We start from the raw sequence: 22,304 nt of genomic DNA on the forward strand, positions 1-22,304 counted from the left end.
AGTCTGGCTCAGGAAGTACAGCTTTAAGAGAAGTGAGGAAGGGATAGTTATAGCTAATTATACACATAAGACACTATGATGATAATATGTTTCTTATGAGACCAGGATTGTAATGGCGACTGATTTACAAATATGTACATTACAGCATTCAAGGATTACAGATGAGATGGACGTGCTGAGCCCTTGAGCAGTTCCTCTGAAAGGTACACAATGAGTAAAACACCTCCTTTAAAAGTAAACAAATGTGTCCTTGTGCCAGTGACAGCGTAACATTACCGCTCCTCTTTTCTTAAAACACAAATATGTACTTTAAAAAGGTTGTGATGATGGGTACACGCACCAAGTAAGGCAGAAATGTACATCTTACAGTATTAGAGGTGTTTGTCCAGCTATGAAGAAATAAGTTAAGAGTTAAGATTAAAGCCAAAAGGGACCATTACGACACTGGTCAAAGGAAGGCCGGGAAAAGTCGCTTGTGCGTGAGCAAACATAACAATGGAGGCACTTAAAATGAATAGGATAAAAGGCAAATGTTAAGGCTAGAACCCAGCATGTCCGTGTTTAGCACAGTTCATATAATTCAATTCAATCTTTTGGCACCCAATAACTGCAGCGGGTGTTGCCAATACAACATTGTTTTGTATGGATCAAAACAAAACCATTACGAGAAGTCTTCCTGTTGCTTTCAAAAAGCTGTTAAATATCATTTACATATTTTTGCACTAAACATTATCTTGCATCGAATCCCTTTACACTATATTGTTGTTTTTTCATTATTATTGTTGTTATTATTGTGCTTAGTTCTGCAATTAATCATGTCAATGGTAAAATAATCTCTTTTCTTTAAACACTTTCCAATGTTACTTTCAAATTCAAATGTTACTTAAAAAAATGAATTAATAGAATTAAAGGGAAAAAACAAGTATTTCTTATGATACAATCTAGTTGGAAATAAAAACAAGTCTTTGAGTCTTTAGGTCTGTCCTGATTTGATCTGACCCTTGAGTTTTAATCACAAGACTTGAGAATGGCAGAGCCAGTTTTAGCAGCAGTGATGAACAGACACAGTATGGGGAATCTGGACCCAAGCAGCTGCTACAATTAACACCGGACCATCAAGAGCTGAGTTCATCAGACTTCCCGGATGAGAATGTGAACATCTCCATGACAAGTCAGACCTCTGACAAGGTGTTAAGGCTTTGAATCCTGCACAAGCAGACTGAAAGAGAATTCCTCACTGAGTGTCTTTTTATGCCACATCCTCTATTTTGTATTTAACAGCAGGTACCGAAAACATATCTCTGTACAGGCATCATCAAAGAGTTCTTTTGGACTTCTTCTCTTGGATTTGGGTAAGAACGTCAGCTGTGTCTTTTAGCAAGGCATCAAAAATCCCATCAGCAAGCTGCATCTTTACAAAAAGTTCATCCTCGTCATAGTTCACCCACTGGGATTCCTCTTCATGCAACTCCTGGACCTAGAAGTGGAAGAGTGATTACAGACTTATGCATTTAAATGCCTAAGCAAGTCCATGAATCAAATAAAATTGATTTATTCCATGGTCCGCAATCTATCAGTTACCAAGGACAGTTTTGCAATTTTAGACACCAGCATTCTGAATGTGAGGTTAAATACACTTACTAGAATGTGGTCAACTCTGTCTCGCTTTTTCCGTCCAAATTTGATCATTTTCTGCCAGTCTGTTTTCTGGTTCTGCTCTTTCTTTAGACCACACAACTTCAATACTTCAGTGGTGACAAATTCCTAAATAAAGAAAATGCATATACACAAATAAACATACTTAAATGATCTAAAATAAAATATTTAATAACATTAATAATTTTCAGCAGCCATTACTTCAGTTTTCAGTGTCACATGATCTAGTCATTCTAACATACTGATTTGGTGCTCAAATTTTTGTTTTTTATTATAAATGTTAAAAAAATTTGTGCTTAATATTTTTGTGGAAACAACATTTAAAAGAACATCAGTTGAAATAGAAATCTTTTTTATCAACATTAAAGTCTTTACTGTCACTTTTCATACCTGGACTATTGTGATGTCATTGGGGCATTTCACCCGATGGAAGTAGGTGGAATTAAGGCGACGTGGCTTCATCCATTGTGGCTGATCAACTTTTGATCTTCTGTATAAATGTCTTGAATAACCTCCCATGATAAATCAAAGATGGCCTGTAAATAAACATAACGGCAAAGACTGTTACTCATCTTCTGGGAAATGCCTACAAAAAAACCTTGCCAAGGTTAAACAAAGACCTCAATGCGAGCATCTCAATCCCTACCAGTTTGTAGCTGAGTTGGCATTGAGTCTCCAGGTCACTGGCTTTGGAGTCTCCTTCCAGGAAAATATTAGAGGGCTGAGGTTTGGGTACTCCAATCAGGCTTGGTCTACCATGACCCAGTTTGCAGCTTTTCCAGATCTCCTGAGTAGCAGCGATGACCAGTTTCTCCACCTCCTGGACAGTGTGAGGAACAATGACGGCAGGCTCCTCAGGTTTCTTCATCTGCATGGGAAGTTCAGGCCTAGGCGGTATTTTGACCTGTTCCCCCTCACTTAAACTCAAGGAGCTAGAAATCCCATCTTGCTGCTGTTGAAGTTTTTGCTTCTGTTGTTGTTTTCGTGAACTGAGACCAAAGTCCTCATCGAACCAGTCCTGCTCATCACCAAGGACATCGAAGAGCTCACGGCTTAGTTCCAGCTCTGCCAGACGTTTAGCTAGCTCTTCCTGTCCACTCGTACCCAGGACAGGGCTCTCCTGTTGAAGAAGCATAGTTAACACTAATCAAGATCACCTCTTACAACTTCCATCAAGAGAATATCTGATTTATCTTTCTATTTCTATTCAAACTTTGCAACACACTGCAGGCCTAAAAAGAAGGTTCCAAGGTAACATCTGCCCTCAGATGTCTGTCAATACAGCTGAAAATGTCAACTTAAGCATTACACATCAGCAGTGTTATCAGTTTGTTGGGTAAATCATTCACTTCATTTCAATAAATAACTTTGAAGATTTGTTTTTTTTTTAAAACAGGCTTTTCATTTAATCTATTCTATAGGATCTTTAGATAAATCAAATTCTTCAAAGTCACTTACAGGTCTGTTGCAATGCTCTGGAGATGAAAGTTCCTCCTGATCATCATCAAAGAAGGTGCGGAAACTGTCCGTCTTTGTTTTAGATGAAGACCTGCTCTGAGACTTAAAGTTGTTGCTTCTAAGTCCATCATCTTCATTGATGAAGTCTCTTTTCAAATGATTAGCAGCTGATAACTTCTCCTCTTTGTCTTTCTTGATCTTCTGAAATTGCTTCAGCGCATCACTTAAGAAGTTTTCCACAAGTTTATCTGCTAGTGTAGTCAAAGCCCTTTTGTTATTCAAGTCTTCTCTATTATCGAGACTGGCTTCCTCGATTGAGATGTCAGTGGATTTCTGAAGACCATCAACTCTAGACTTCTCATCCTCAACCAACAGGTCTAAAATGACTGCTGTTGGTTCCTCTTCTTGTTTTTGTTTTTTAGATTTCCCTTTATCCAAATTATTGAGCAATGGAATAATATTATCAACAGATGTGTCCTCGAATTTGAGAATGATGTGCCCGTCTCTGCCGTTAGGCACTGTGTGCCGAGTTTTGTCAGAATCCTTAATGATATTGCAGTCAATATCATTAAAATCCAGGTTATGCTGAGATTTAAAAAAGGTGCTTTTCCCAGTGGAAAGCTGTTTGATGTTGAGTTCCAATGGCTTTTTGTGTTCAACCAAAGGCTCTCTGGACTCAGGATGTAAATCTAGGTCAGATTTTTCTCCTTTCATTTTGTTTAACAGATTTCTGTGCATCAACTGTTTCTCGGAACCTTTGTTTTTACTGTTTGGCTGGTCATCACATGATGAATCTTCATCTTCAGTGTCTGCACTGGCCTCAAGTTTCTCTGGAAGATGAGAGATCTTGTCTGGTGAGGTGAATAAACCATGTTTTTCCCTACACTCAAAGTACACCACCCCATCGTAAGTTCCATTGTTACTTCCCTCTGGGTTGTCCAGTTCAACCCCGGCCCAGAATCCATTGGCAAAGTTAGTTTGTCCCTTGAATCTCAGTGTCCCTGGTTGTATATTACTCACCAGAACCCGGTCTCCAATGCAGAAGCCTGGCAATTCGTCATTTTCTGGCAAAATTGGTATTTGGGGCTGTGGTGAAGTTGAACATTTTGAAGGGCTCCTGATGTCTTCTTCTGGGCCTTTACCAAGGCTATTAAGGTCTGCATGACTTTCAGTTTGAAAGCTGCCATTAGTACTTCCTGATCGAACACTTAGTTCTTCTTCAATTTCCTCTTCACTGCTGTAAATTGAAGACTTAAAAGATTTTTCTTTGGGCTCTGGGGCAGAGGGTGATGTAGGCTTTGATTCATGATTATCCTCCTTAAATGATGAACCAAAGGAAGACTCAAAGTCATCTTTATAGCCATCACCTAAGGGTGATGGTGTATCTTTCATCTTTAGTGAATCCTCCCTCATGGACAATGAGAAGTCAGGGGTATAAGAACGATCTATGGCTGAAGGAGACTTTTCAGCTGAAGGGTAGTCTATATCTTTTGATTTCACCACAGGAGATGCGTTTAAGTCAGTAAATCTCATACCTTCTCCAACATCTGCAGAATCTTGAAATGCTGGCCTGTCATCAGCATCCTTCTCAGACAACCTTTCCTCTTCAAATTTGGGTTTCATGTCATTCAGAGACGGAATCTGAAGCCCAAGATCCAGTTTAAGCAGAGGGTGAGAGTGTTGATCATTCTCAGACCCCTCTGACTTTGCATATTCCAGTTCCTCCATAATACCTGACTTGTGGCTAGAGACCACACTCTCATCTTCCGAAAGGAGGTCACTGGCTTCTGGTCTAGCAGAATGTTCTTTGATTTGGGGGGCATCTTCTGACTGGTGCCTTAGATACTCTGGACTATGCAAGCTCCTCAAAATGTCCATATGTTCTGGACTTCCCATAACTGGAGTTGGAGTAACTGTAGCCAGATCTTCATCTGATGAAATGTCATCGTGTTCTGATAAATACTTAAGTCTTGATGGTGCAACATCATCTACAAACAAAAGCAGACATCATACACAATTATAGCATTATGTACACTTTTAATTTGGTCCGAAATCAATATTTTTAATGTCAACATTCATGTATTTAGGTTAAAAGGCACTGCACCTTTATCTGCTGATGTCTCCGTGGGCACAGTGTCTGATTTCTCAGATTCTGTGATGATTTTCCAGTCCTTGCTAGTCTCAGGCCTATAAAGTAAATGTGCATCAAATGTTATGGGAGGTTTACAAAAGACAAAAAAAAAAACAAACAAACTGAGAATGGAGAGTAAATTAAAAATGATTGGTAAATGTCAAGGCTGACCTCTGAAGCGGAGGGGGTTTTATCCGAGGCTTTTCGGTGGCTGACGTTGGAGTTTTAATCTGGGGTTTAGTAGCTGGAGTGCTGTCTGGCTCTTTACTCAACTCAGCCTGGGTCTTCTGAATAAAGTCATTATATGACTGGGAATCCAGAGGAAGAGAGTGCCACAAACATGAACACATACAGCATATTGACAGCATTTTTTTTTATAGCCAATTAAAATAATATAGCAAAATAACACAGCAAGACAAGCGGTTTCTTTAAGAGAAACAGCACACAGAAATAGGTGATGAATATGAAAGGTGATGATGGCTGACCTCCAACTGTTTCAGCAGACTCGCCTCCTGAGCTTTCAGACGCTCTTTTTGCCTCTTCTTTTGCTCTTTCTTTAGCTGGTACACCACTGATTTGCGCTTGCGTAGCTCATCCTTAAGGGCACGAATACGGCTCTCAATATCACTCTGATCGGATGTGGTCTCTGAGGTAAGAGCACAAAAATTCTCACCATTGTCAAATCATTGTCTTTGCTAAAAAAAAAACACTTAATATGACATTAAACATTTTATAGTCTCTATAAACATTAGAAGTGGAAAAGTAGAACATTTAAATATTAAAAGATAGGTGATGCTTTAAACCTAAAAGAACCACAGTTTCTTTTAGCACAGCCTCTCTTTTAGACAGATCATCAATATAATTCAAGAAGACTCATCTCTGCTATTATAATATGGTTTGATCCAGAGAAGTGCACACATAGAGATAAACAGAGCATTATATTTTGCTGGCACAGTGTTCCTCTTCCTGCATTCACATATCCAATTTGGTAACAATGTAAAGGATAAACTGGAGCGGGCTAAATTAACATACCAGGTATTTAGCACCTTCAGAACTATTACTATTATTAGAAAATTAACAAGTAAAAAAAGACCAAGGATGACATGGATTAAGAAAGCCAAATGCTACATTAAACTATTCTAAATGTTGCATTCTTCAAAGAAAACAGGTCTACATTACATTGACAGCAAATCCAGATCATTTCCAAAGTCTGATGGGGGGTAGCAAGGATCTTACCGGATGGAGTAGCTGAATGAGGGTCACTGGTGTGGGCCTCACTGGTCTTGGAGCTGGAGCGCACCTGCATCTTGCTGCTTCCGCTGGTGCCAGTGACAGTCCCAGGTTGGCTACTGTCTGAATGTCGAAGATAGCTGAGGCTGGCTTTCTCTGGAGAAGACTGCAACATATACAGGACATGTAAATCACACTCACCAAAGAGAGCTATAAATCAACCCTGTTTAATGTAACAGCACATTAACACATGTGGACTACTTGAAAGATGCAAACAATTTTGCAAATCCCTATGCTCAATATCCAATCATTGCTCTAATGACAAAAACATAAGATGCAGAAGCAAATACATTTTTTTAACAAAACTCCATGTCTCTCTATGTATAGGTTCAGTTTTCACCTGTTTACTGTCTGTGGTGTTAAACTCAGGTGAGTGGATGGTATTAGGGGCAGGGCTGTTGCTCGGATGAAGAGAGTGGAGTTCAGAGACGGGTCGGTCTGAGGAAGGGCTGGCCAGCTGCTCTGGGACAGACAAATCAGTGTGCACACTGGACACGGACAATGCTGAGGAGCCGTCATCTTCGCTGCCTGCTTCTGTGAGAACATGTATTCAGATAAACAAGATGTAACAGTATAATTCATAATCGTTGCTTTGATGCTTTTTTACACTGACTTTCAAAAAAAAAAAAAAACCTGAAGAGTAAACATTAAAGGGGCTAAAAGAGCACATTAATAAATCAAGACAAAATTTTAATTATTATTCCTTTTTTTGTGTGTCTATTTTGGCACCGAAACAACAGCAGTGTTTCATTACTAAATAAATCAGCTGCTATGAACAAATCTTTAAATATATTATTGCATGACTCACTCAAGTAATTTGCCACCACCTAGCCTACTGGTGGTTTTAGTTTGATATTCATATTTATTAAATTTTTTTCATCATATTCCTATACTAAAAAATGTATTTTAAAAAACACTGATCTCAACAGATCTCATGCTCTGCAGTGGAAATATGAATTCTATTGTTAGTGATTTCATTTGATTGGTAACAGCTCTATATAGTGTCTTGTTATTCCAATTTTATTACTTATTGATTAAATATTAGATATTTTTCAGGCAGTAAATGTGGATCTTTCAGACAAATTTTAGGAGTGCTGGTTTGGTACTTTTTCACACTCTTCACCTTGTCCTGTGGGACTATCTTGTCCACCGCTGGTTTTACTGTGCTCACTTTCCCAGCTGCGTTGCTGCAGTGGTGTTGTGTTGTGTGGCTCCTCTTGTTTTTCCCAGGCTTCCAGAGCTTGTTTCTCCATACGCCGCACTTCGGCCTCCTCCGCATCCAACCGCTGCCTCCACTCAAGAAGTTCCTCCGCATGTCTGCGCCTCTGCATCAACTGCTGCTCCCTTTTAGTGAGAAACCTACAGGACAGAGAATGAGAGAGACAAAAAGAGAGACAGGAAAGACGGAAAAAGAGAGAACAAGATTGTGTAAAGCAAAGTGACCAGATCTGGAGACAGACCACCACAAAAGCAGGCAAAGCAGACGTCCAAATAATGCCACTCACTCACCAACCTTCTTTAAACACCAGATTAGTCTCTTTTGCAAAGGATGTGCACCCACACATCCTCATACACACACACACACCAAAACATGCTTCCCAAAACAGGCATGGCTCCACTTAGAGCCCTGCATTCATTTTAATGGGGAAAACAGCCCTGTTGTGTCTTTAACACCCTTTTCAGGGTAAAACTCATGCATCTGATACAGCTTATGGGTGACACAAGGAGACAACCACCTGATAAACTCAAACACGCAGGTCCACCCAGGGTTAGACAGTGTTACGCTTTTGTCTCTGTAAGAGTAATCCTGCAGTGGAATTATTTGATTGTATATTTGCTTTAGTCAGAAATATAAATAAATAAGTAAATAAAGCTTTGCCAACACACAATACAAAGCACATTAGAGTGAAAACTGTATAATTAGAATTTCACATGCTATATTGAATATTATAGCATATCAGTATTTATTTTTTTAGCAAGCTGTGCCAGGTACAAATTTGTGTTTTTTTTAGAAAAAAGCCCTCCATGTATCATGACTTTGGTCTGAGAGATCAAACCTGCCTGGCTTTTTCATTGAGGTTTAAGATAATTAAAAACATGTTAGAGAAAAACAGATGGCTTTATCTAAAAGCAATCGTCTTGCCTCGTGAATACAGCGGCCATCTTCATCTAACCATAAATTCTATTATGTTGCCTCAGTCATATATACTCATTAGCTCATCGCGGGCTACACTTATTTAATCAGGGGCTGGAGTTAAGATTTACTGTGGCCATTGGGCGGATGAAGAAGTCCTAAACTAGCATTATTCAAAAGCATCCAATATATCAGTCTGCCCGGCCTGTCTGAAAAGAGATATTCCTCCCAGTCTTCACTCACCACGATACCAAGTTCAAGAACTGGCATTTTTTTAACGAATGAGACGCTTTGTGTGTGGTGCATGGTTGAAGCTCACAAAAGTTGTTGAGGTTGTATTTCACCACAAATCAGAAACAAATATATATACTTAGCAAAAAAGAAATGAGCCCTATATTTAAGATCATCAAGATTATTTGCATTGTGATTTTCATGACAATTAAGTTACAAAATAATTCAACCCCCCTATTTCTGTAATGCAAACATTTTTTTTATTTTATAGTAAGGAGAATGTACTGACATTCAAAACTATATAATGAAACATGACAATATAAAAATGAAAAAGAAATTAGGTAAAAATAATCTTGATGCATTACAGGAATGAACATAGTCATAGAAGGGCATACATTTTCTTAACTGTCATGAAGATAATGTTGCAAAAGTTGATGGTCATAAAAACAGGCTTAAAATTTGCAAAATAAGAGTTTTATTTTTTCACTTTTGAATTTAATTTAAAATATAGACATGTTTTGTGAGATTCAACATATATAAATTACATTTACATATTAATACAAGACAGACTAGCAACAAGGCAAAGACTTGATTTGACAGGATCACACCACAGAGACAAAAGAAATGAGACCCAGAAATCACTCCTTTAACCCACCATGATTTAAACAAGTCAAATCTTTGGCTTTGAGATTGATGGTAATCATTTTCAAAACATTTGCCTGTATTTGATCAGCAAATCAAGGCTCAAAAAATAAAGGATTTTGATAAATCATTTTATCATTAGAAATAATATAATCTTCCCCAGTCAGATAAATAACTATGCTTAATATTAAAGTAGCTTGAGCCAAAGAATCATCTTATTTCAGCATGGTGTAGTCAGTTAATTTTCATCCATTCATTCATCACTGCATTCCTCTTTCAGTTTTTATCCCCACCAACCCAGCTGTGGCAGTGGATGAACAAAAGCATGCTCCATGGGAAATAGGTGCTGAGAGAGGGGAGGAGGGAGGGATGGGAAGAGAGAGGAGGATTGTGGGTAACTGTACCTGACCAACTGGCTGTAGATAAAGAGCTGGAATTTGGGGTGGAGTTTTGGGAGACAGACAGACAGAGAGGCCCAGTGATGAGCCGTAAAAACAGAGAAGAAATAATGGACAGGAGAACAGTGTCTAAGGAAGAAAGAGAGGAGAGGACAGTCAAAAATCAAGAAGAACAGAGTTGGAGAGAATGAAACGATAAAAGAGAAGAGAGAGAGAGAGAGACATAAGAAACACACAGATATGGAGACAGAAAGAGAGATTGAGTGTAAATTTGTGTATCCTTTCTTTTCTCTAACTACTGTGCAACAAACACATCACCCAGTTATTGACTTTTAGCGGTTAACTACATGCTTCAAATCGATAACAAGCTACTACTGTAAGTGTCATACTTACAAACACGTAAAAAAAAAAAAAACCTTTACGAGTAAGATGAAAGGTCTTTGTAATTACAAGCTTTTCTGGAAAAGCGGCCTGGAAACATTTATCTGCTCCAAACAGCAGTCTAGAGAGTCTCACAAAATTATCCGAAACACCTGTGTCATATTTCAGTCTTGCCAAAATTAAAACAAACATTTTAAACATTAATTAAAGTGAAGTTCAATTGTAAGTACCTTAAGTGAATAATAATAATAAAAAAAAAGTATAAAAAAAAAGAAAATAAAAATCAAAACTTTTAAACAATTATTCACAAGTACATTTGTGACGTACACATGTGAATATCCATAATGTCCATAATAATCCATAGTATGAATTCATTTATGGTGATTTCAATTTTTTAAAAGTTTATCTTCCTATATTTTGTGAGAAATACACAACCGTTTATGCTATAGATCTATGACCCAGACATTTCTTTGTGAAATTAACAAGTTGTTTTTCTATGCAGGCATGTTTGAGTGACTAATTCTGCTAATTTCGCTGTGATAAAAGAGGGTAAATACATTAATTTATTAAATTAACTAAATAAAGGGAAAAAGACAAAAATGCAAATAACAATTATATTTGCTTTTACAAAAAGAGCTGCCTAGACTGGATTACAAATCACTTCGATGCAGGATAAAGTGTTTATAGGGATGAGTACTGAATAAATACAGCTGGAAGTTATACAAAAGAGATCATCAAGCTATTAGTGAGAGCTAGAAAGTGAGCAGAAGTGTGTGAACGGTGCTACAATAGCAACACAGCATGTGATTAGATGAATCAGACAAGCGTGAAATCCCCTTCCCTCTGTGTACCAATTTTATTCTCAGGACAAAAATATTTGTGTCAGTGCTAGGAAAAGTTTCTGAACAATGGGATGACCCTCACCAGTTATCAAGATATGACTGTAAACAAGCACCTGTTGTTGTCAAGGATTGAGTGGCTGAATATGGGAGAATGAGATCACACACAATGCACAAAGCATTTAGAAAACATGTGGAGGTTATAAAATGCATTAGAGAAACCTCTTGTTTCAGAAATCTGGCTAGCAGATTGTACATCCTGTTTACTAATGGCATAAGGAAGCTGCTCTCTATTTAAAATGTGAAAGATTCCTCTATTCATTACAGGAGAGGGGTGTTTTCCTACACAGAGCACGCTTATGTTCAACCAAACACTGTGCACACAGAAATAAACAAACACTTTAAAATGTCACATAGTCAGCAAGCTGTAGACGAACCTCGAAGAAATGAATACGTTATTAGTAGCATTAGTCATAAATAAGAAATCACCCGAGTTCAAAAAAACAAAAACATTCATTGTGTGTTTGGCCTTCTTAAAAGAGGTTTGCACTAGATAACATATGCATAAGGTTCATTAAAGTTTGGTTAATATAATCAAATGCACAAAAAGATTTTCTGCATTATTTGAGAGGACAGAAGAGGGAAAAGATGGATGGATAGAAAAGAAACATGCATGAGGGTTCATTTACTTTTCATCCATGTGAGAGCGCATCTTTTTCAGTTTCTGCATGATGCTGCTGGTTTCACTGCCCGACACAGACATGGGGGAGGGGCTACGGGTCTCCGTGTCTGTCACAATCACGCTGGGCGGAGCCGACTCCTCCACAACACCTGATACGGGTGACTCCTGCAGATGTTTCATTAAAAAAAAAATGCAATATGTTCAATAAACTACATATAGTGCTTAAAAGACACAAAAAATCTTTTATTTAGGAAAATTTAAAAAACCACAAACTTTCAAAGGACTGACCAGCTTTGTGTCGGCACTCTTGAGCCGCTCTTTGAGTTTGAGTGTTGTGTGTCGCATTATTTCGATCTCCTCCTGCTGTTTGAGGAGCAGCTGTCTCTCTCTCCTTGCTGCTTTATTGGCCTCCTGCAGTCGTTTGATCTCCGCCTGGGGATAAACAACAAAGCAACATTTTAGCCATTATTTCTGTTCTGCAAACATGACAACATTTAAACAATTCAGTTATGTCTATTTCATTTATTATACGTTCATTTGCAAGTGTAGCTTAGACATCATCTCATAAATACACATATGATTGTCACCTGTTCCTGTTGTAGCTTCAGTATCAGGCCTCTCTGTTTCTTACGAAGGGGTGGCATCTTATCATCCTCTCCTTTATCTCTAAGATGCCTGGTGGAGAAGTGTATGCATATTAATATTTTCTCCCCACCTGCTCAAACTTGAATTTTTGAAACAGTCATTCATTTCAGAGATAGCGAATGCTATTAGATTTTAGAGAAAGTTAAAAAAAAAAAATCTTCTTTTTTCTTTTAGAAATGTGAATTTTTGAATACTAATTATTAAGAATGCAAATATGATCCATTCTAATTTCATGTCGTTTTTAACATTTCTTTTTCCTGATAATCATAATGAATGTTTGTCCTGCCTCTTCTGGTGTTCCAGCCAGGCCAGTTCAGCTTTGGTCTTCTCTCTGAGGGCCTTTTGACGCAGACGCAGCAGAGAACTCTGATGTTGAGCACGAACTTCCTCCTCCTTCATGTACTGACGCACCAAGTCCATGGTGAACTTAGAGAAGCTGTCCTGGCCACTTGAGAAGGGCATGTTTCCATCCTGCTGTGTATAACGTGATTTGGCGCAGGGGAAAAACAAAAGCTGAGTCACTTATCAATCCCATACAAAGAGCTTCTTATCAACACACCAGGAAAACACAAACAAACACCAACTATGACAACCAAATAGAACGAATCACAACTGGCTTATTCATCCCGGCTGGGTCAGAGTTATGCTGCAAGAGGAGAGCTGAGAGGACGTCACCTTTGAACTCGTTCTGGGGCTGGATCTGTCATGGCTGTGGTCATCGTCAGACTCGGGATGAGAACTGGGCTTCCTGTCCAGTGATTCGCGACGATGGGCCTCGGATGGTAAAAGAGAGCGGAACGATCTTTCCTCAATGTCATCCTCAGTCATAGAGTCATCAAACTTCACAGAGTACTCTGTGGCGATGGAGGCACTGTCTGCTGATTGAAGAAATAGACAGGAAGTGGTCAAAATAACTCACATTTCTCAGGACAGACTATTTAAGTTGCTTGTCCACAAAAATGTGAGCTGTACCTTTCTCTTCAAGTAGGGTGTGCACACTGTCCGAGCAAAGGGAGTCATCGGCAGTGGTGTGAGCCTGGTCTTCCACTGAACTACTGCTCCTGTCTTTTCCTGTGGTCTTCCTCTCCTTTTGATCAGAACGAGGTGGACTCAGCTGGGTACCACTGCTGCTGCCACCACTTAAAAACAGAGAGACAGAAATTAGCATTTTACTGACTTTATGTTCTATAAAACCATTAATTTGGGCTGTAAAAGAAAAACCAGCTCAAATAAAAATAGTACACTGTGTTACCTGATGGAGGGTCTCGTGGAAAGGATGGACTCTGAGCGGCTGTCTGGTGGTGTCTCGACCTCTGATGGACTCTTATGTCTCTCAGGAGACAGCTCACTCTTCCAGCTACTGGAGAAGATCCAAAACAGCATCAGTACTAATGTATAGATCGCAATCACTAATATGACAAAATTGAAAAAATCTTAAAAATAACATGAAAATGATGACAGATTTTCATTTCCCAATGAATTATTCCTTTAATGCAGAACATTATCTGGCTTCTATGCCTAAGTGAAGCTGAAGCATGGTACAGGATGATGAATCAGAATAGTCAATGGCCATGTCTGAGGTGAGAGAGTTACCTGTCTGTGGTGGAGCCAGGCTGCTGCTGTTTCAAACCGTGGTTGTGCTGTTTCTGTTGATCATGCAGGGTTGTAATGGAGGGGCCAGGAACACTTAGCGCTCCTGCAATCTGTGAACGAGCCAGCTCAGTCATCTGGAGGAAGAGAGAGACAGTTAAATACACTTTTAATCCTTTAAGCTCACTTTAAAGAAAGTTACAACTTTATTTCAATTAACAAAACCGTTTTAAATTAGTTTCAATTATTTAACAATAACCCTTCTATCTGTTCTGTCCTGTTTATGCTTCTTAAAAATCATAATTATTGGTAATTATGACTCAATCCAGAATTATTTGGGGGAAACAAGCTCACCTGTTTAATGTGTCGTGCCGTTTCAGCTGTGTGGCGTGCAGCCTCAGCCTGATGGTTTATCATCTTGTTTGTGGCCTCATGCAAACCTCCAAAAGCCTGCTGTTGAGACTGAAGCAAACTCTCTTGCAGCTCTGCATGGGTCTTGAATCCAACACAATCATCCGTTTATTAAAAACATAAAAATCATTTAACTAAAGCTGCCATTTTTAACTTGATCTGAATCAGAATTTGATTTCATTGTCCTTTCATTTTAGATCAGGGGTGGCCAACAATGGTCCTGAAGAGTTTTGGTCCAACCCACATGTCTTGTAGCTTTCTCTGCACAAAACTCTGCAGTACTGTAGTTCTCCAGGACCAAAGTGGGCCACCCCTTTTGTAGATCTATTCATATATGTAAACTTGTGCAGTACTGTTAAAAGAAAACATTTCAGAATAGCATTATACCAGAACGCACCTAATGAAGTAATCATACAAACAAACTAAAAAACTAAAAGAAAAACTAACTGACAAGAAATGTCCTCAACAAAAGATACTAAACTATTAACAAAGTGGTGCAAATACCCTTGCAGCTTTCTGTCTGCTTTCTTTCAGTTGCCGTTGTGTTTCGAGTGCTTCTTGCTCTGCCTTCATCCTTAGCAAATACAGTTCACGCTCATGCCTCTGTTGCTGGGACTGCAAGACAAAGGTTAAAGTTCACTCTCAAATACATGGCCACATGACCACAGCAGGAAAGATAATTGCTTTTGCAGGTGCATAACTTCACCTTAAGAATCTGAGCGAGTGAGACTGTTTCCTGCTGAGCGAGAGAGACGCCTCTCACTCGCTCCACATCACTCAGCTGTTGCACTGACTCTTCCACAGCGTCCAGGTAACTGAGCTCAGCAGACAGACGCTGCTGGAGGACCCCAGGAGCAAACTGGAGCTCCGCTGAACCTAGGGACACACAGAACCATGAGTAAAATAATTCCATCCCTGAACTGAAATTCTTTATTATAGAAGACTTCTTCAGAATTTCAGTTGCTTACAAGTTAGACAAAAATCTAGACAAAGCAGGTTTACCTGCAGTCCTGTGCTCTGTTCTTCCTGGGCTTTGAGTATGGGGTGAGGGGTTGGATTTAGCCCTAGCAGCTGAAGAGGAGGATGAGGAGGAACTGGGCAGAGCTGTGCGAGGGGATCCCAATCCTCTCATTGGGATAGTGTCACCTGGAGACAACCGGGAAGAACCAGAGCTGGCTGGAGAACCAGCGGCAGGAGTTGTACGAGGGCTTCGGCGAGAATTCTTTCCCTCAGAGCCAAAATGACTAATGAAAGACGACAGAGAGATAAAAATAATTAAAACAAATAATAATAATGATGAAAATAATAACAACAATAATAATAATAAAAAAAAGATTTTAATAATTATATTTATTTGTTTTTGTATTGTTGCATTTTTGTTATTCTTATATTTTCGTTTCAATAAACAAACCAGCTTCACAGAGATTACTTAAAACAAGACTTTCTAATTCAAAATGAATCCAAAAGGTAAACAAATGGTACAAGCTAACAGGTTTAGGTGAATGGTGCACACCACTATACTGTGGCCACCAAAACCTCCAATAGTCCAGTATCTCTTTACAATGAGGTCTTTGTGCTACTGTAGCTGGACATTATATCAGAGAAGTGCACTGGTGATCGGAGTATCCCTTAAAAGAACAGTACACCCGAAAATGAAAATTTGATGTTTATCTGCTTACCCCGAGGACATCCAAGATGTAGGTGACTTTGTTTCTTCAGTAGAACACAAAAGAAGATTTTTAACTCAAACCGTTGAACCGGGAATCATGGCATGAGAGTCAAAAAACATACACAAACGAAACCAAATTAAACTCTGCGGGTCGTGACGATACATTGATGTGTAAAGACACGAAACGATTGGTCTGTGCAAGAAAATGAACAGTATTTCTATCATTTTTTACCTCTTATACACCTCAATGTCCAACATCTGGCACATGACGCATGTACTTGCTCTGGCATAGTAGACATGGATATATATGTAGATTCCCGAAGCCCATAGATATATAAATATCTCTATGTCTACTATGCCAGAGCACATACACATTGTTTCGTGTCTTAACACATCAATGTATCGTCACAAGCTGCAGGGTTCAATTTGGTTTTGTTTGTGTGTTTTTTTGACTCTCAAAGCCGTGATTCCCATTCTCTTCCATTATATGACTGACAGACTGCAACGGTTTGAGTTAAAAATCATTGTTTGTATTCTACTGAAGAAACAAAGTCACCTACAACTTGGATGCCCTGGAAGTAAACAGATAAACATCACATTTTCATTTTTGGGTGAACTATCCCTTTAAACTTATGTTAAACTCACTGCTGCCGGATAAACGCATCCAGAGACCACATCTCTGGAAGATACAGCTCTCTAAACGCTGAAAACGCAGGTAGGCATGAGGGGAATCTGACTCACAGGCTTCAACAAATGCCACAGGGAGGTTCAAATGTCACACTAGGGGGAAATATCTCATTGGCAATGAGCCTGACCTGCAGCATGGCTAACCTACTGAACAAAAGAGCCAGTGTGTAAGTGCACGTTACCTCCTGCCTTGCTTTCTGAAGGGATACAGCAGGCGGAACACTTATAACCTCCACCTGACATATAGCAGAACTAATATTGACACTAGCTCCTCTGTGTTCTAATAATTATGATAAACAGGAACAGTATGGATAATGCATTTAAAGATATTTCCGTTCTTTGCTCAAAATGTCAGTGTTCATGTCTGGTGACATGCAGACCAGCAGAATGGCAATGAAAGATGACTGCACTAGTAAATCAAAATCTTCCTTTTTTTTAAAACTCCAACTATGGCAATGTTTTAAAAATGGCATGAAGATGTGCAGATGCTTTTATTCATCCTACAATGGCTTCAAGGTGTGCATTTTATTGGTGTAAGCTAATGTGTTTTCCAGGCCATACCTATGGATGGAGTGGACTGAGGCACCCCCCAGTGTACTGTCTGTGTCCACGCTTCTGTGAGAGCTGCGACTGGATGCTTTCTCTGAGCCACTTTTCTTAAAACTCTCAGCAGGGAGATCAGAGACTGCAGAGGACGTGTTTCTGTGTCCCTCTAGCAGGCTCCTTTCTGATCCTGTAGGTATGTACACAGAGATAACATTAGGAATTTAATCAGGATACAAAAATGTCAGGGTTCAAAACCAGCTTCAGTGAAATTGAGTCAGTATTGCTGATACTACAAAAATACTGATGTTTAAGTACCAGCACATCTGATATATCCCTATAGGAATGCACAGAGCACAGAAACAGATTTCACGCTGTACCACATTCAAGATCACATGACGTGGCCCTCTATAATATATCTGACCTCTCTTGCTGCTTGAGCTGGCTGAGTGTGGAGAGGAGAGAGGTGTGAGAGCCGGTGAATGTTGAGATCTCTCCCCAGCTCTGTTACTGTATGCAAGTCTGCCACTTAACACCTCGTCTGGAGGACTGAACCAACAGTGGCCATTACTGTGAAGAGAAGGCATCAGAGTTTACATTAATCTTATTATGTGGTATATTGTCCAAATCTGTGTGTATATGATTCTACATGGAGCACATGAAATGGGAGGGATGGTATGATGATGGAGTAACACTGCCCTCTTCAGGCTGTTTGCTAGAAATTGTGGGTTAACTTCACCCTGTTCTCCATTTATAAAAATATTTTAAATATACAAGGTATATCTATTGAGCATTAAAAACTATTCTACTTTACCTGAGTCCATTGGGACTTCTCTTGGATGCTGATTGGCTACTGGGACGTGAGGAAACAAAGTCTTCCTCATAGACCATTCCATTCAATGAGCTGGCACCAGACAGAACAGTGTGGAGAGCCGGAGAACTCTTACTGCCCCTCTCTTCAAACGCTACAAAAACAAATATCTTCAATGAAAATCTAAACTTCTGTTCAAAAGTTTGGGATCAGTAAAATGATTTTTTTTTTTTGAAAGAAAATAATATTTTTAAGTATTAAGTTGATCAACGTGACAGTAGAGATATATAATGTTACAAAAGTTTTCTATTTCAAATAAATGCAGTTTATTTGAAAAAAAAAAAAAAATACAAATAAAAATCCCACACCAATATTAAGAAGCACTGATAATAATTTATGTTCAACATATAAATATAGTTTTATAAAGTTTTCTATAATTTTCAGAAAATTAAATTAATTAAAAACACAAGTTAAATAACAGGTCAAATATGTTTTTGAAGTTCTCACCTTTACTGTAACTCGTGTTCTTTGTAAATATATTGATAACACTGTGTGGGCTTCCCTTGGCCAGTTCTTCCCACGGTCCATTGCTTCCTCCTTGTACCAGACTTGACACATTGAAGGGCAGGTGCTTCTCTGCCTCTTTCTGAAAGCGTGAAATTGGGTTTAAACTGTCTCCATTTAGATGTGCACTATATCCTGTGGTTTCCAGTCTGGATTTGGGCAGCTCTTGCAGTTCTTCGTCGGATATACTGCCCTCACTCAGCAAAGGACCTTCACTGATAGAACCTCCACTGGAATCCAGCTCAACTTCCTGAACAACTGGCTTTGGAGGAGAAGGGGTCTTGCGTGTGTTTCTAGAAGTGAGGCCAGATGGCAAAAGTGTTTGTTTGTTCCCAGTCTCCATCCTCTTCCTAAAGCTGTGAAGGTTGCCCACACCTGGAAGGGCCTGATCATAGGTGCTCTGACCCTCAGCAAGCAGTTTCTCAATCCTCTCAACCAGATCATCGGAATCTGTTGGATTCTCTCTGACTGGTGGACTGACAGGTTTAGCCCAGCGGTCATCATTAGGGATTAATAGACCCATGCCTGTATCCCTGGCACTACCGTAGTTTATCCCAGCACCGGCTAGCTTACGTGCCTCGCTCTCAATACGGCTGGAGAGAGAGGCAGCTGTGGCCTTAAGAGCCTCAATACGGCTCATTTTGTGGCCTGTGGTTGAGGGGAATGCGGCATGTGCAGTTTGGGACTCTCTGTTAGGTAGTGAAGGTTCTGGATCAAGTTCTAACAGTTGAGAGAAGATATGGCCAGAAGGGGGCACTAGGGAGCTGCTGACCCTCAAAGCAGGACTACATTGGTCAGATTGGAGCCAGGGTGACCCTGCAAATCCCAACCCATTCCTATAGAAAAAAAAAAATACAAGACAATAGATTATCAAACGTCACGTTTTTTGACTGCCACTAACATACACACAAAAAAACATTACTTACATGAAAAGGTATAGTAAATATTTTTAAGTCGAGTCACAAAAATCATTCAATCAGAAGTCAGTTTTAATACATTTTCAGGAAGATCCTAGTGTTAACGACCTCAATATGCAGAAGACGCCGGCAACTACATGAACTTAAAGGGATAGTTCACCCAAAAATCAAAATTATGTCATTAATGACTCACCCTCATGTCGTTCCAAACCCGTGAGACCTCCGTTCATCTTCGGAACACAGTATAAGATATTTTAGATTTAGTCCGAGAGCTTTCTGTCCCTCCATTGAGAATGTATGTACGGTATACTGTCCAGGTCCAGAAAGGTAATAAAAACATCTTCAAAGTAGTCCATGTGACATCAGAGGGTCCGTTAGAATTTTTTGAAGCATCGAAAATACATTTTGGTCCAAAAATATCAAAAACTACGACTTTATTCAGCATTGATTTCTCTCCCGGGTCTGTTATGAGCGCGTTCACAGCACATCCGGTTTGCGAACGAATCACTCGATGTAACCGGATCTTCTTGAACCAGTTCACCAAATCGAACTGAATCGTTTGAAACGGTTCGCGTCAACAATAAGCATTAATCCACAAATGACTTAAGCTGTTAACTTTTTTAACATGGCTGACGCTCCCTCTGAGTTCAAATAAACCAATATCCTGGAGTAATTCATTTACTCAAACAGTACACTGACTGAACCGAGCCAGATAACGAACGAAACATTGACTCGTTCTCGAGTCAAGAACCGTTTCTGTCGGTCGCGTCCGATTCGAGAACCGAGGAGCTGATGATACTGTGCATGCGTGAAGCAGACTGACACACAGCGCGTCTGAACTGAACTGGTTCTTTTGGTGATTGATTCTGAACTGATTCTGTGCTAATGTTATGAGCGCGGGTAAACCGAAGGCTTGAATCAAGGGCAATCATCGCCAATGAAGTCATTGTCCGAACTGAACTGGTTCTTTTGGTGATTGATTTTCGGCAACCGGTTTATTGAATCAAACTGTCCGAAAGAACCGGTTCGCGGAGAAGAACAGAACTTCCCATCACTACCGGTGATCCGAAAAACCGATGCAACCGGTTCTTGACTCGAGAACGAGTCAATGTTTCGTTCGTTATCTGGCTCGGTCATCAGTTCAGTCAGTGTACTGTTTGAGTAAATGAATTACTCCGGGATATTGATTTATTTGAACTGAGAGGGAGTGTCAGCCATGTTAAAAAAGTTAACAGTTTAAGTCATTTGTGGATTAATGCTTATTGTTGACGCGAACCGTTTCAAACGATTCAGTTCGATTTGGTGAACTGGTTCAAGAAGATCCGGTTACATCGAGTGATTCTTTCGCGAACCGGATGTGCTGTGAACGCTCATAACAGACCCGGGAGAGAAGTCAATGCTGAATAAAGTCGTAGTTGTTGATATTTTTGGACCAAAATGTATTTTCGATGCTTCAAAAAATTCTAACGGACCCTCTGATGTCACATGGACTACTTTGAAGATGTTTTTATTACCTTTCTGGACCTGGACAGTATACCGTACATACATTCTCAATGGAGGGACAGAAAGCTCTCGGACTAAATCTAAAATATCTTATACTGTGTTCCGAAGATGAACGGAGGTCTCACGGGTTTGGAACGACATGAGGGTGAGTCATTAATGACATATTTTTGATTTTTGGGTGAACTATCCCTTTAAAGGTGGCCATGGAAACCTATACAGGCCAGCAGCATCCACTTCTTGCTAAGCACTGAGCTGACGGATAAATCTGTTCTTACAGAACTACTTGAAATAAGAGCATGTCATCTGTGTAAGAGAATACAAATGACTTCCCATTTAGGGAAAGGGGATATTTTGTTAATCTTTTCAGTGCTTAGAACAGATACACATTAAAAGGAAGCTCTTTGGTGGATTCAGAACCTTCCCTGCTAACAGCTTCCTTTTTTAATGTTTTTTTTTCTAGTTGGAAAACCAAACATTACACTTATGACACAGATGATGTAATGAAATGGGACTCTATGTGTTTTACCTGGAGAAAGGAGGCTGACATTGCTCTGTAAGGGACAGATCACTGCTGGAGGTAGCACTTTGAGGCCGATCATGTCTTTTGTTTTCTTTATCAGACTCTCCAGATGGCTGGTATACAGGTCTTGGCTGCAGTGTAACAACAAAAACACTTAAAATAGTGGTCGATCATTATAGATTTTGTCTAGACACCAGGGTGTCCAGTAGTTAATATATAATATATTGATATTTATTATATAATGCAGTTATATAAGATTTTTATTTTTATGCTCACAAAGGCTGCATTTATTTGTTAAAATAGTTAAAATAGCAACATAGTGAAATATCATCACAATTTAAATTAACAGTTTACTATTTTAATACAATTTAAAATGGAATTTATTTTATGTCAAACTGAATTTTCAGTTTTACAGTGTGACATGATCCTTCAGACGTTATTTTAATATACAGTTATTATTACTGAAGTTGAAAATAGTTGTGTTACTTAATATTTTTGTGGAAACTGTGATGCATTTTTTGGATTCTTTGATGAATATAAAGTTCAAAAGAACAGCATTTATTTGAAATAGAAATCTTTTGCAACATTATAAATGTTTTTTC

At 39.2% G+C, this 22,304-nt stretch overlaps 1 protein-coding gene across 1 annotated transcript in view; it reads right to left on the reverse strand.

The window, feature by feature from the left end:
• Nucleotides 1-964: 964 nt before the first annotated feature.
• Nucleotides 965-22,304, reverse strand: part of LOC109108567 (centrosome-associated protein 350-like) — a 36,928-nt gene continuing 15,588 nt past the window's right edge. The window contains 31 exon segments of the mRNA XM_042761889.1: nucleotides 965-1,477; nucleotides 1,642-1,764; nucleotides 2,047-2,141; nucleotides 2,144-2,192; nucleotides 2,303-2,776; nucleotides 3,115-5,102; nucleotides 5,219-5,301; nucleotides 5,417-5,553; nucleotides 5,731-5,891; nucleotides 6,482-6,641; nucleotides 6,876-7,069; nucleotides 7,659-7,894; nucleotides 9,947-10,069; nucleotides 11,277-11,300; nucleotides 11,850-12,007; nucleotides 12,131-12,274; nucleotides 12,430-12,517; nucleotides 12,774-12,961; nucleotides 13,163-13,365; nucleotides 13,460-13,626; nucleotides 13,740-13,844; nucleotides 14,081-14,214; nucleotides 14,432-14,572; nucleotides 14,993-15,103; nucleotides 15,195-15,364; nucleotides 15,491-15,732; nucleotides 17,406-17,577; nucleotides 17,812-17,957; nucleotides 18,202-18,352; nucleotides 18,706-19,598; nucleotides 21,709-21,833. Coding sequence (XP_042617823.1) covers nucleotides 1,316-1,477; nucleotides 1,642-1,764; nucleotides 2,047-2,141; nucleotides 2,144-2,192; nucleotides 2,303-2,776; nucleotides 3,115-5,102; nucleotides 5,219-5,301; nucleotides 5,417-5,553; nucleotides 5,731-5,891; nucleotides 6,482-6,641; nucleotides 6,876-7,069; nucleotides 7,659-7,894; nucleotides 9,947-10,069; nucleotides 11,277-11,300; nucleotides 11,850-12,007; nucleotides 12,131-12,274; nucleotides 12,430-12,517; nucleotides 12,774-12,961; nucleotides 13,163-13,365; nucleotides 13,460-13,626; nucleotides 13,740-13,844; nucleotides 14,081-14,214; nucleotides 14,432-14,572; nucleotides 14,993-15,103; nucleotides 15,195-15,364; nucleotides 15,491-15,732; nucleotides 17,406-17,577; nucleotides 17,812-17,957; nucleotides 18,202-18,352; nucleotides 18,706-19,598; nucleotides 21,709-21,833 — 7,347 coding nt within the window. The 3' untranslated portion in view covers nucleotides 965-1,315.

Source organism: Cyprinus carpio, chromosome A8 (genome assembly GCF_018340385.1).
Source record: "Cyprinus carpio isolate SPL01 chromosome A8, ASM1834038v1, whole genome shotgun sequence".
NCBI lineage: Eukaryota > Metazoa > Chordata > Actinopteri > Cypriniformes > Cyprinidae > Cyprinus > Cyprinus carpio.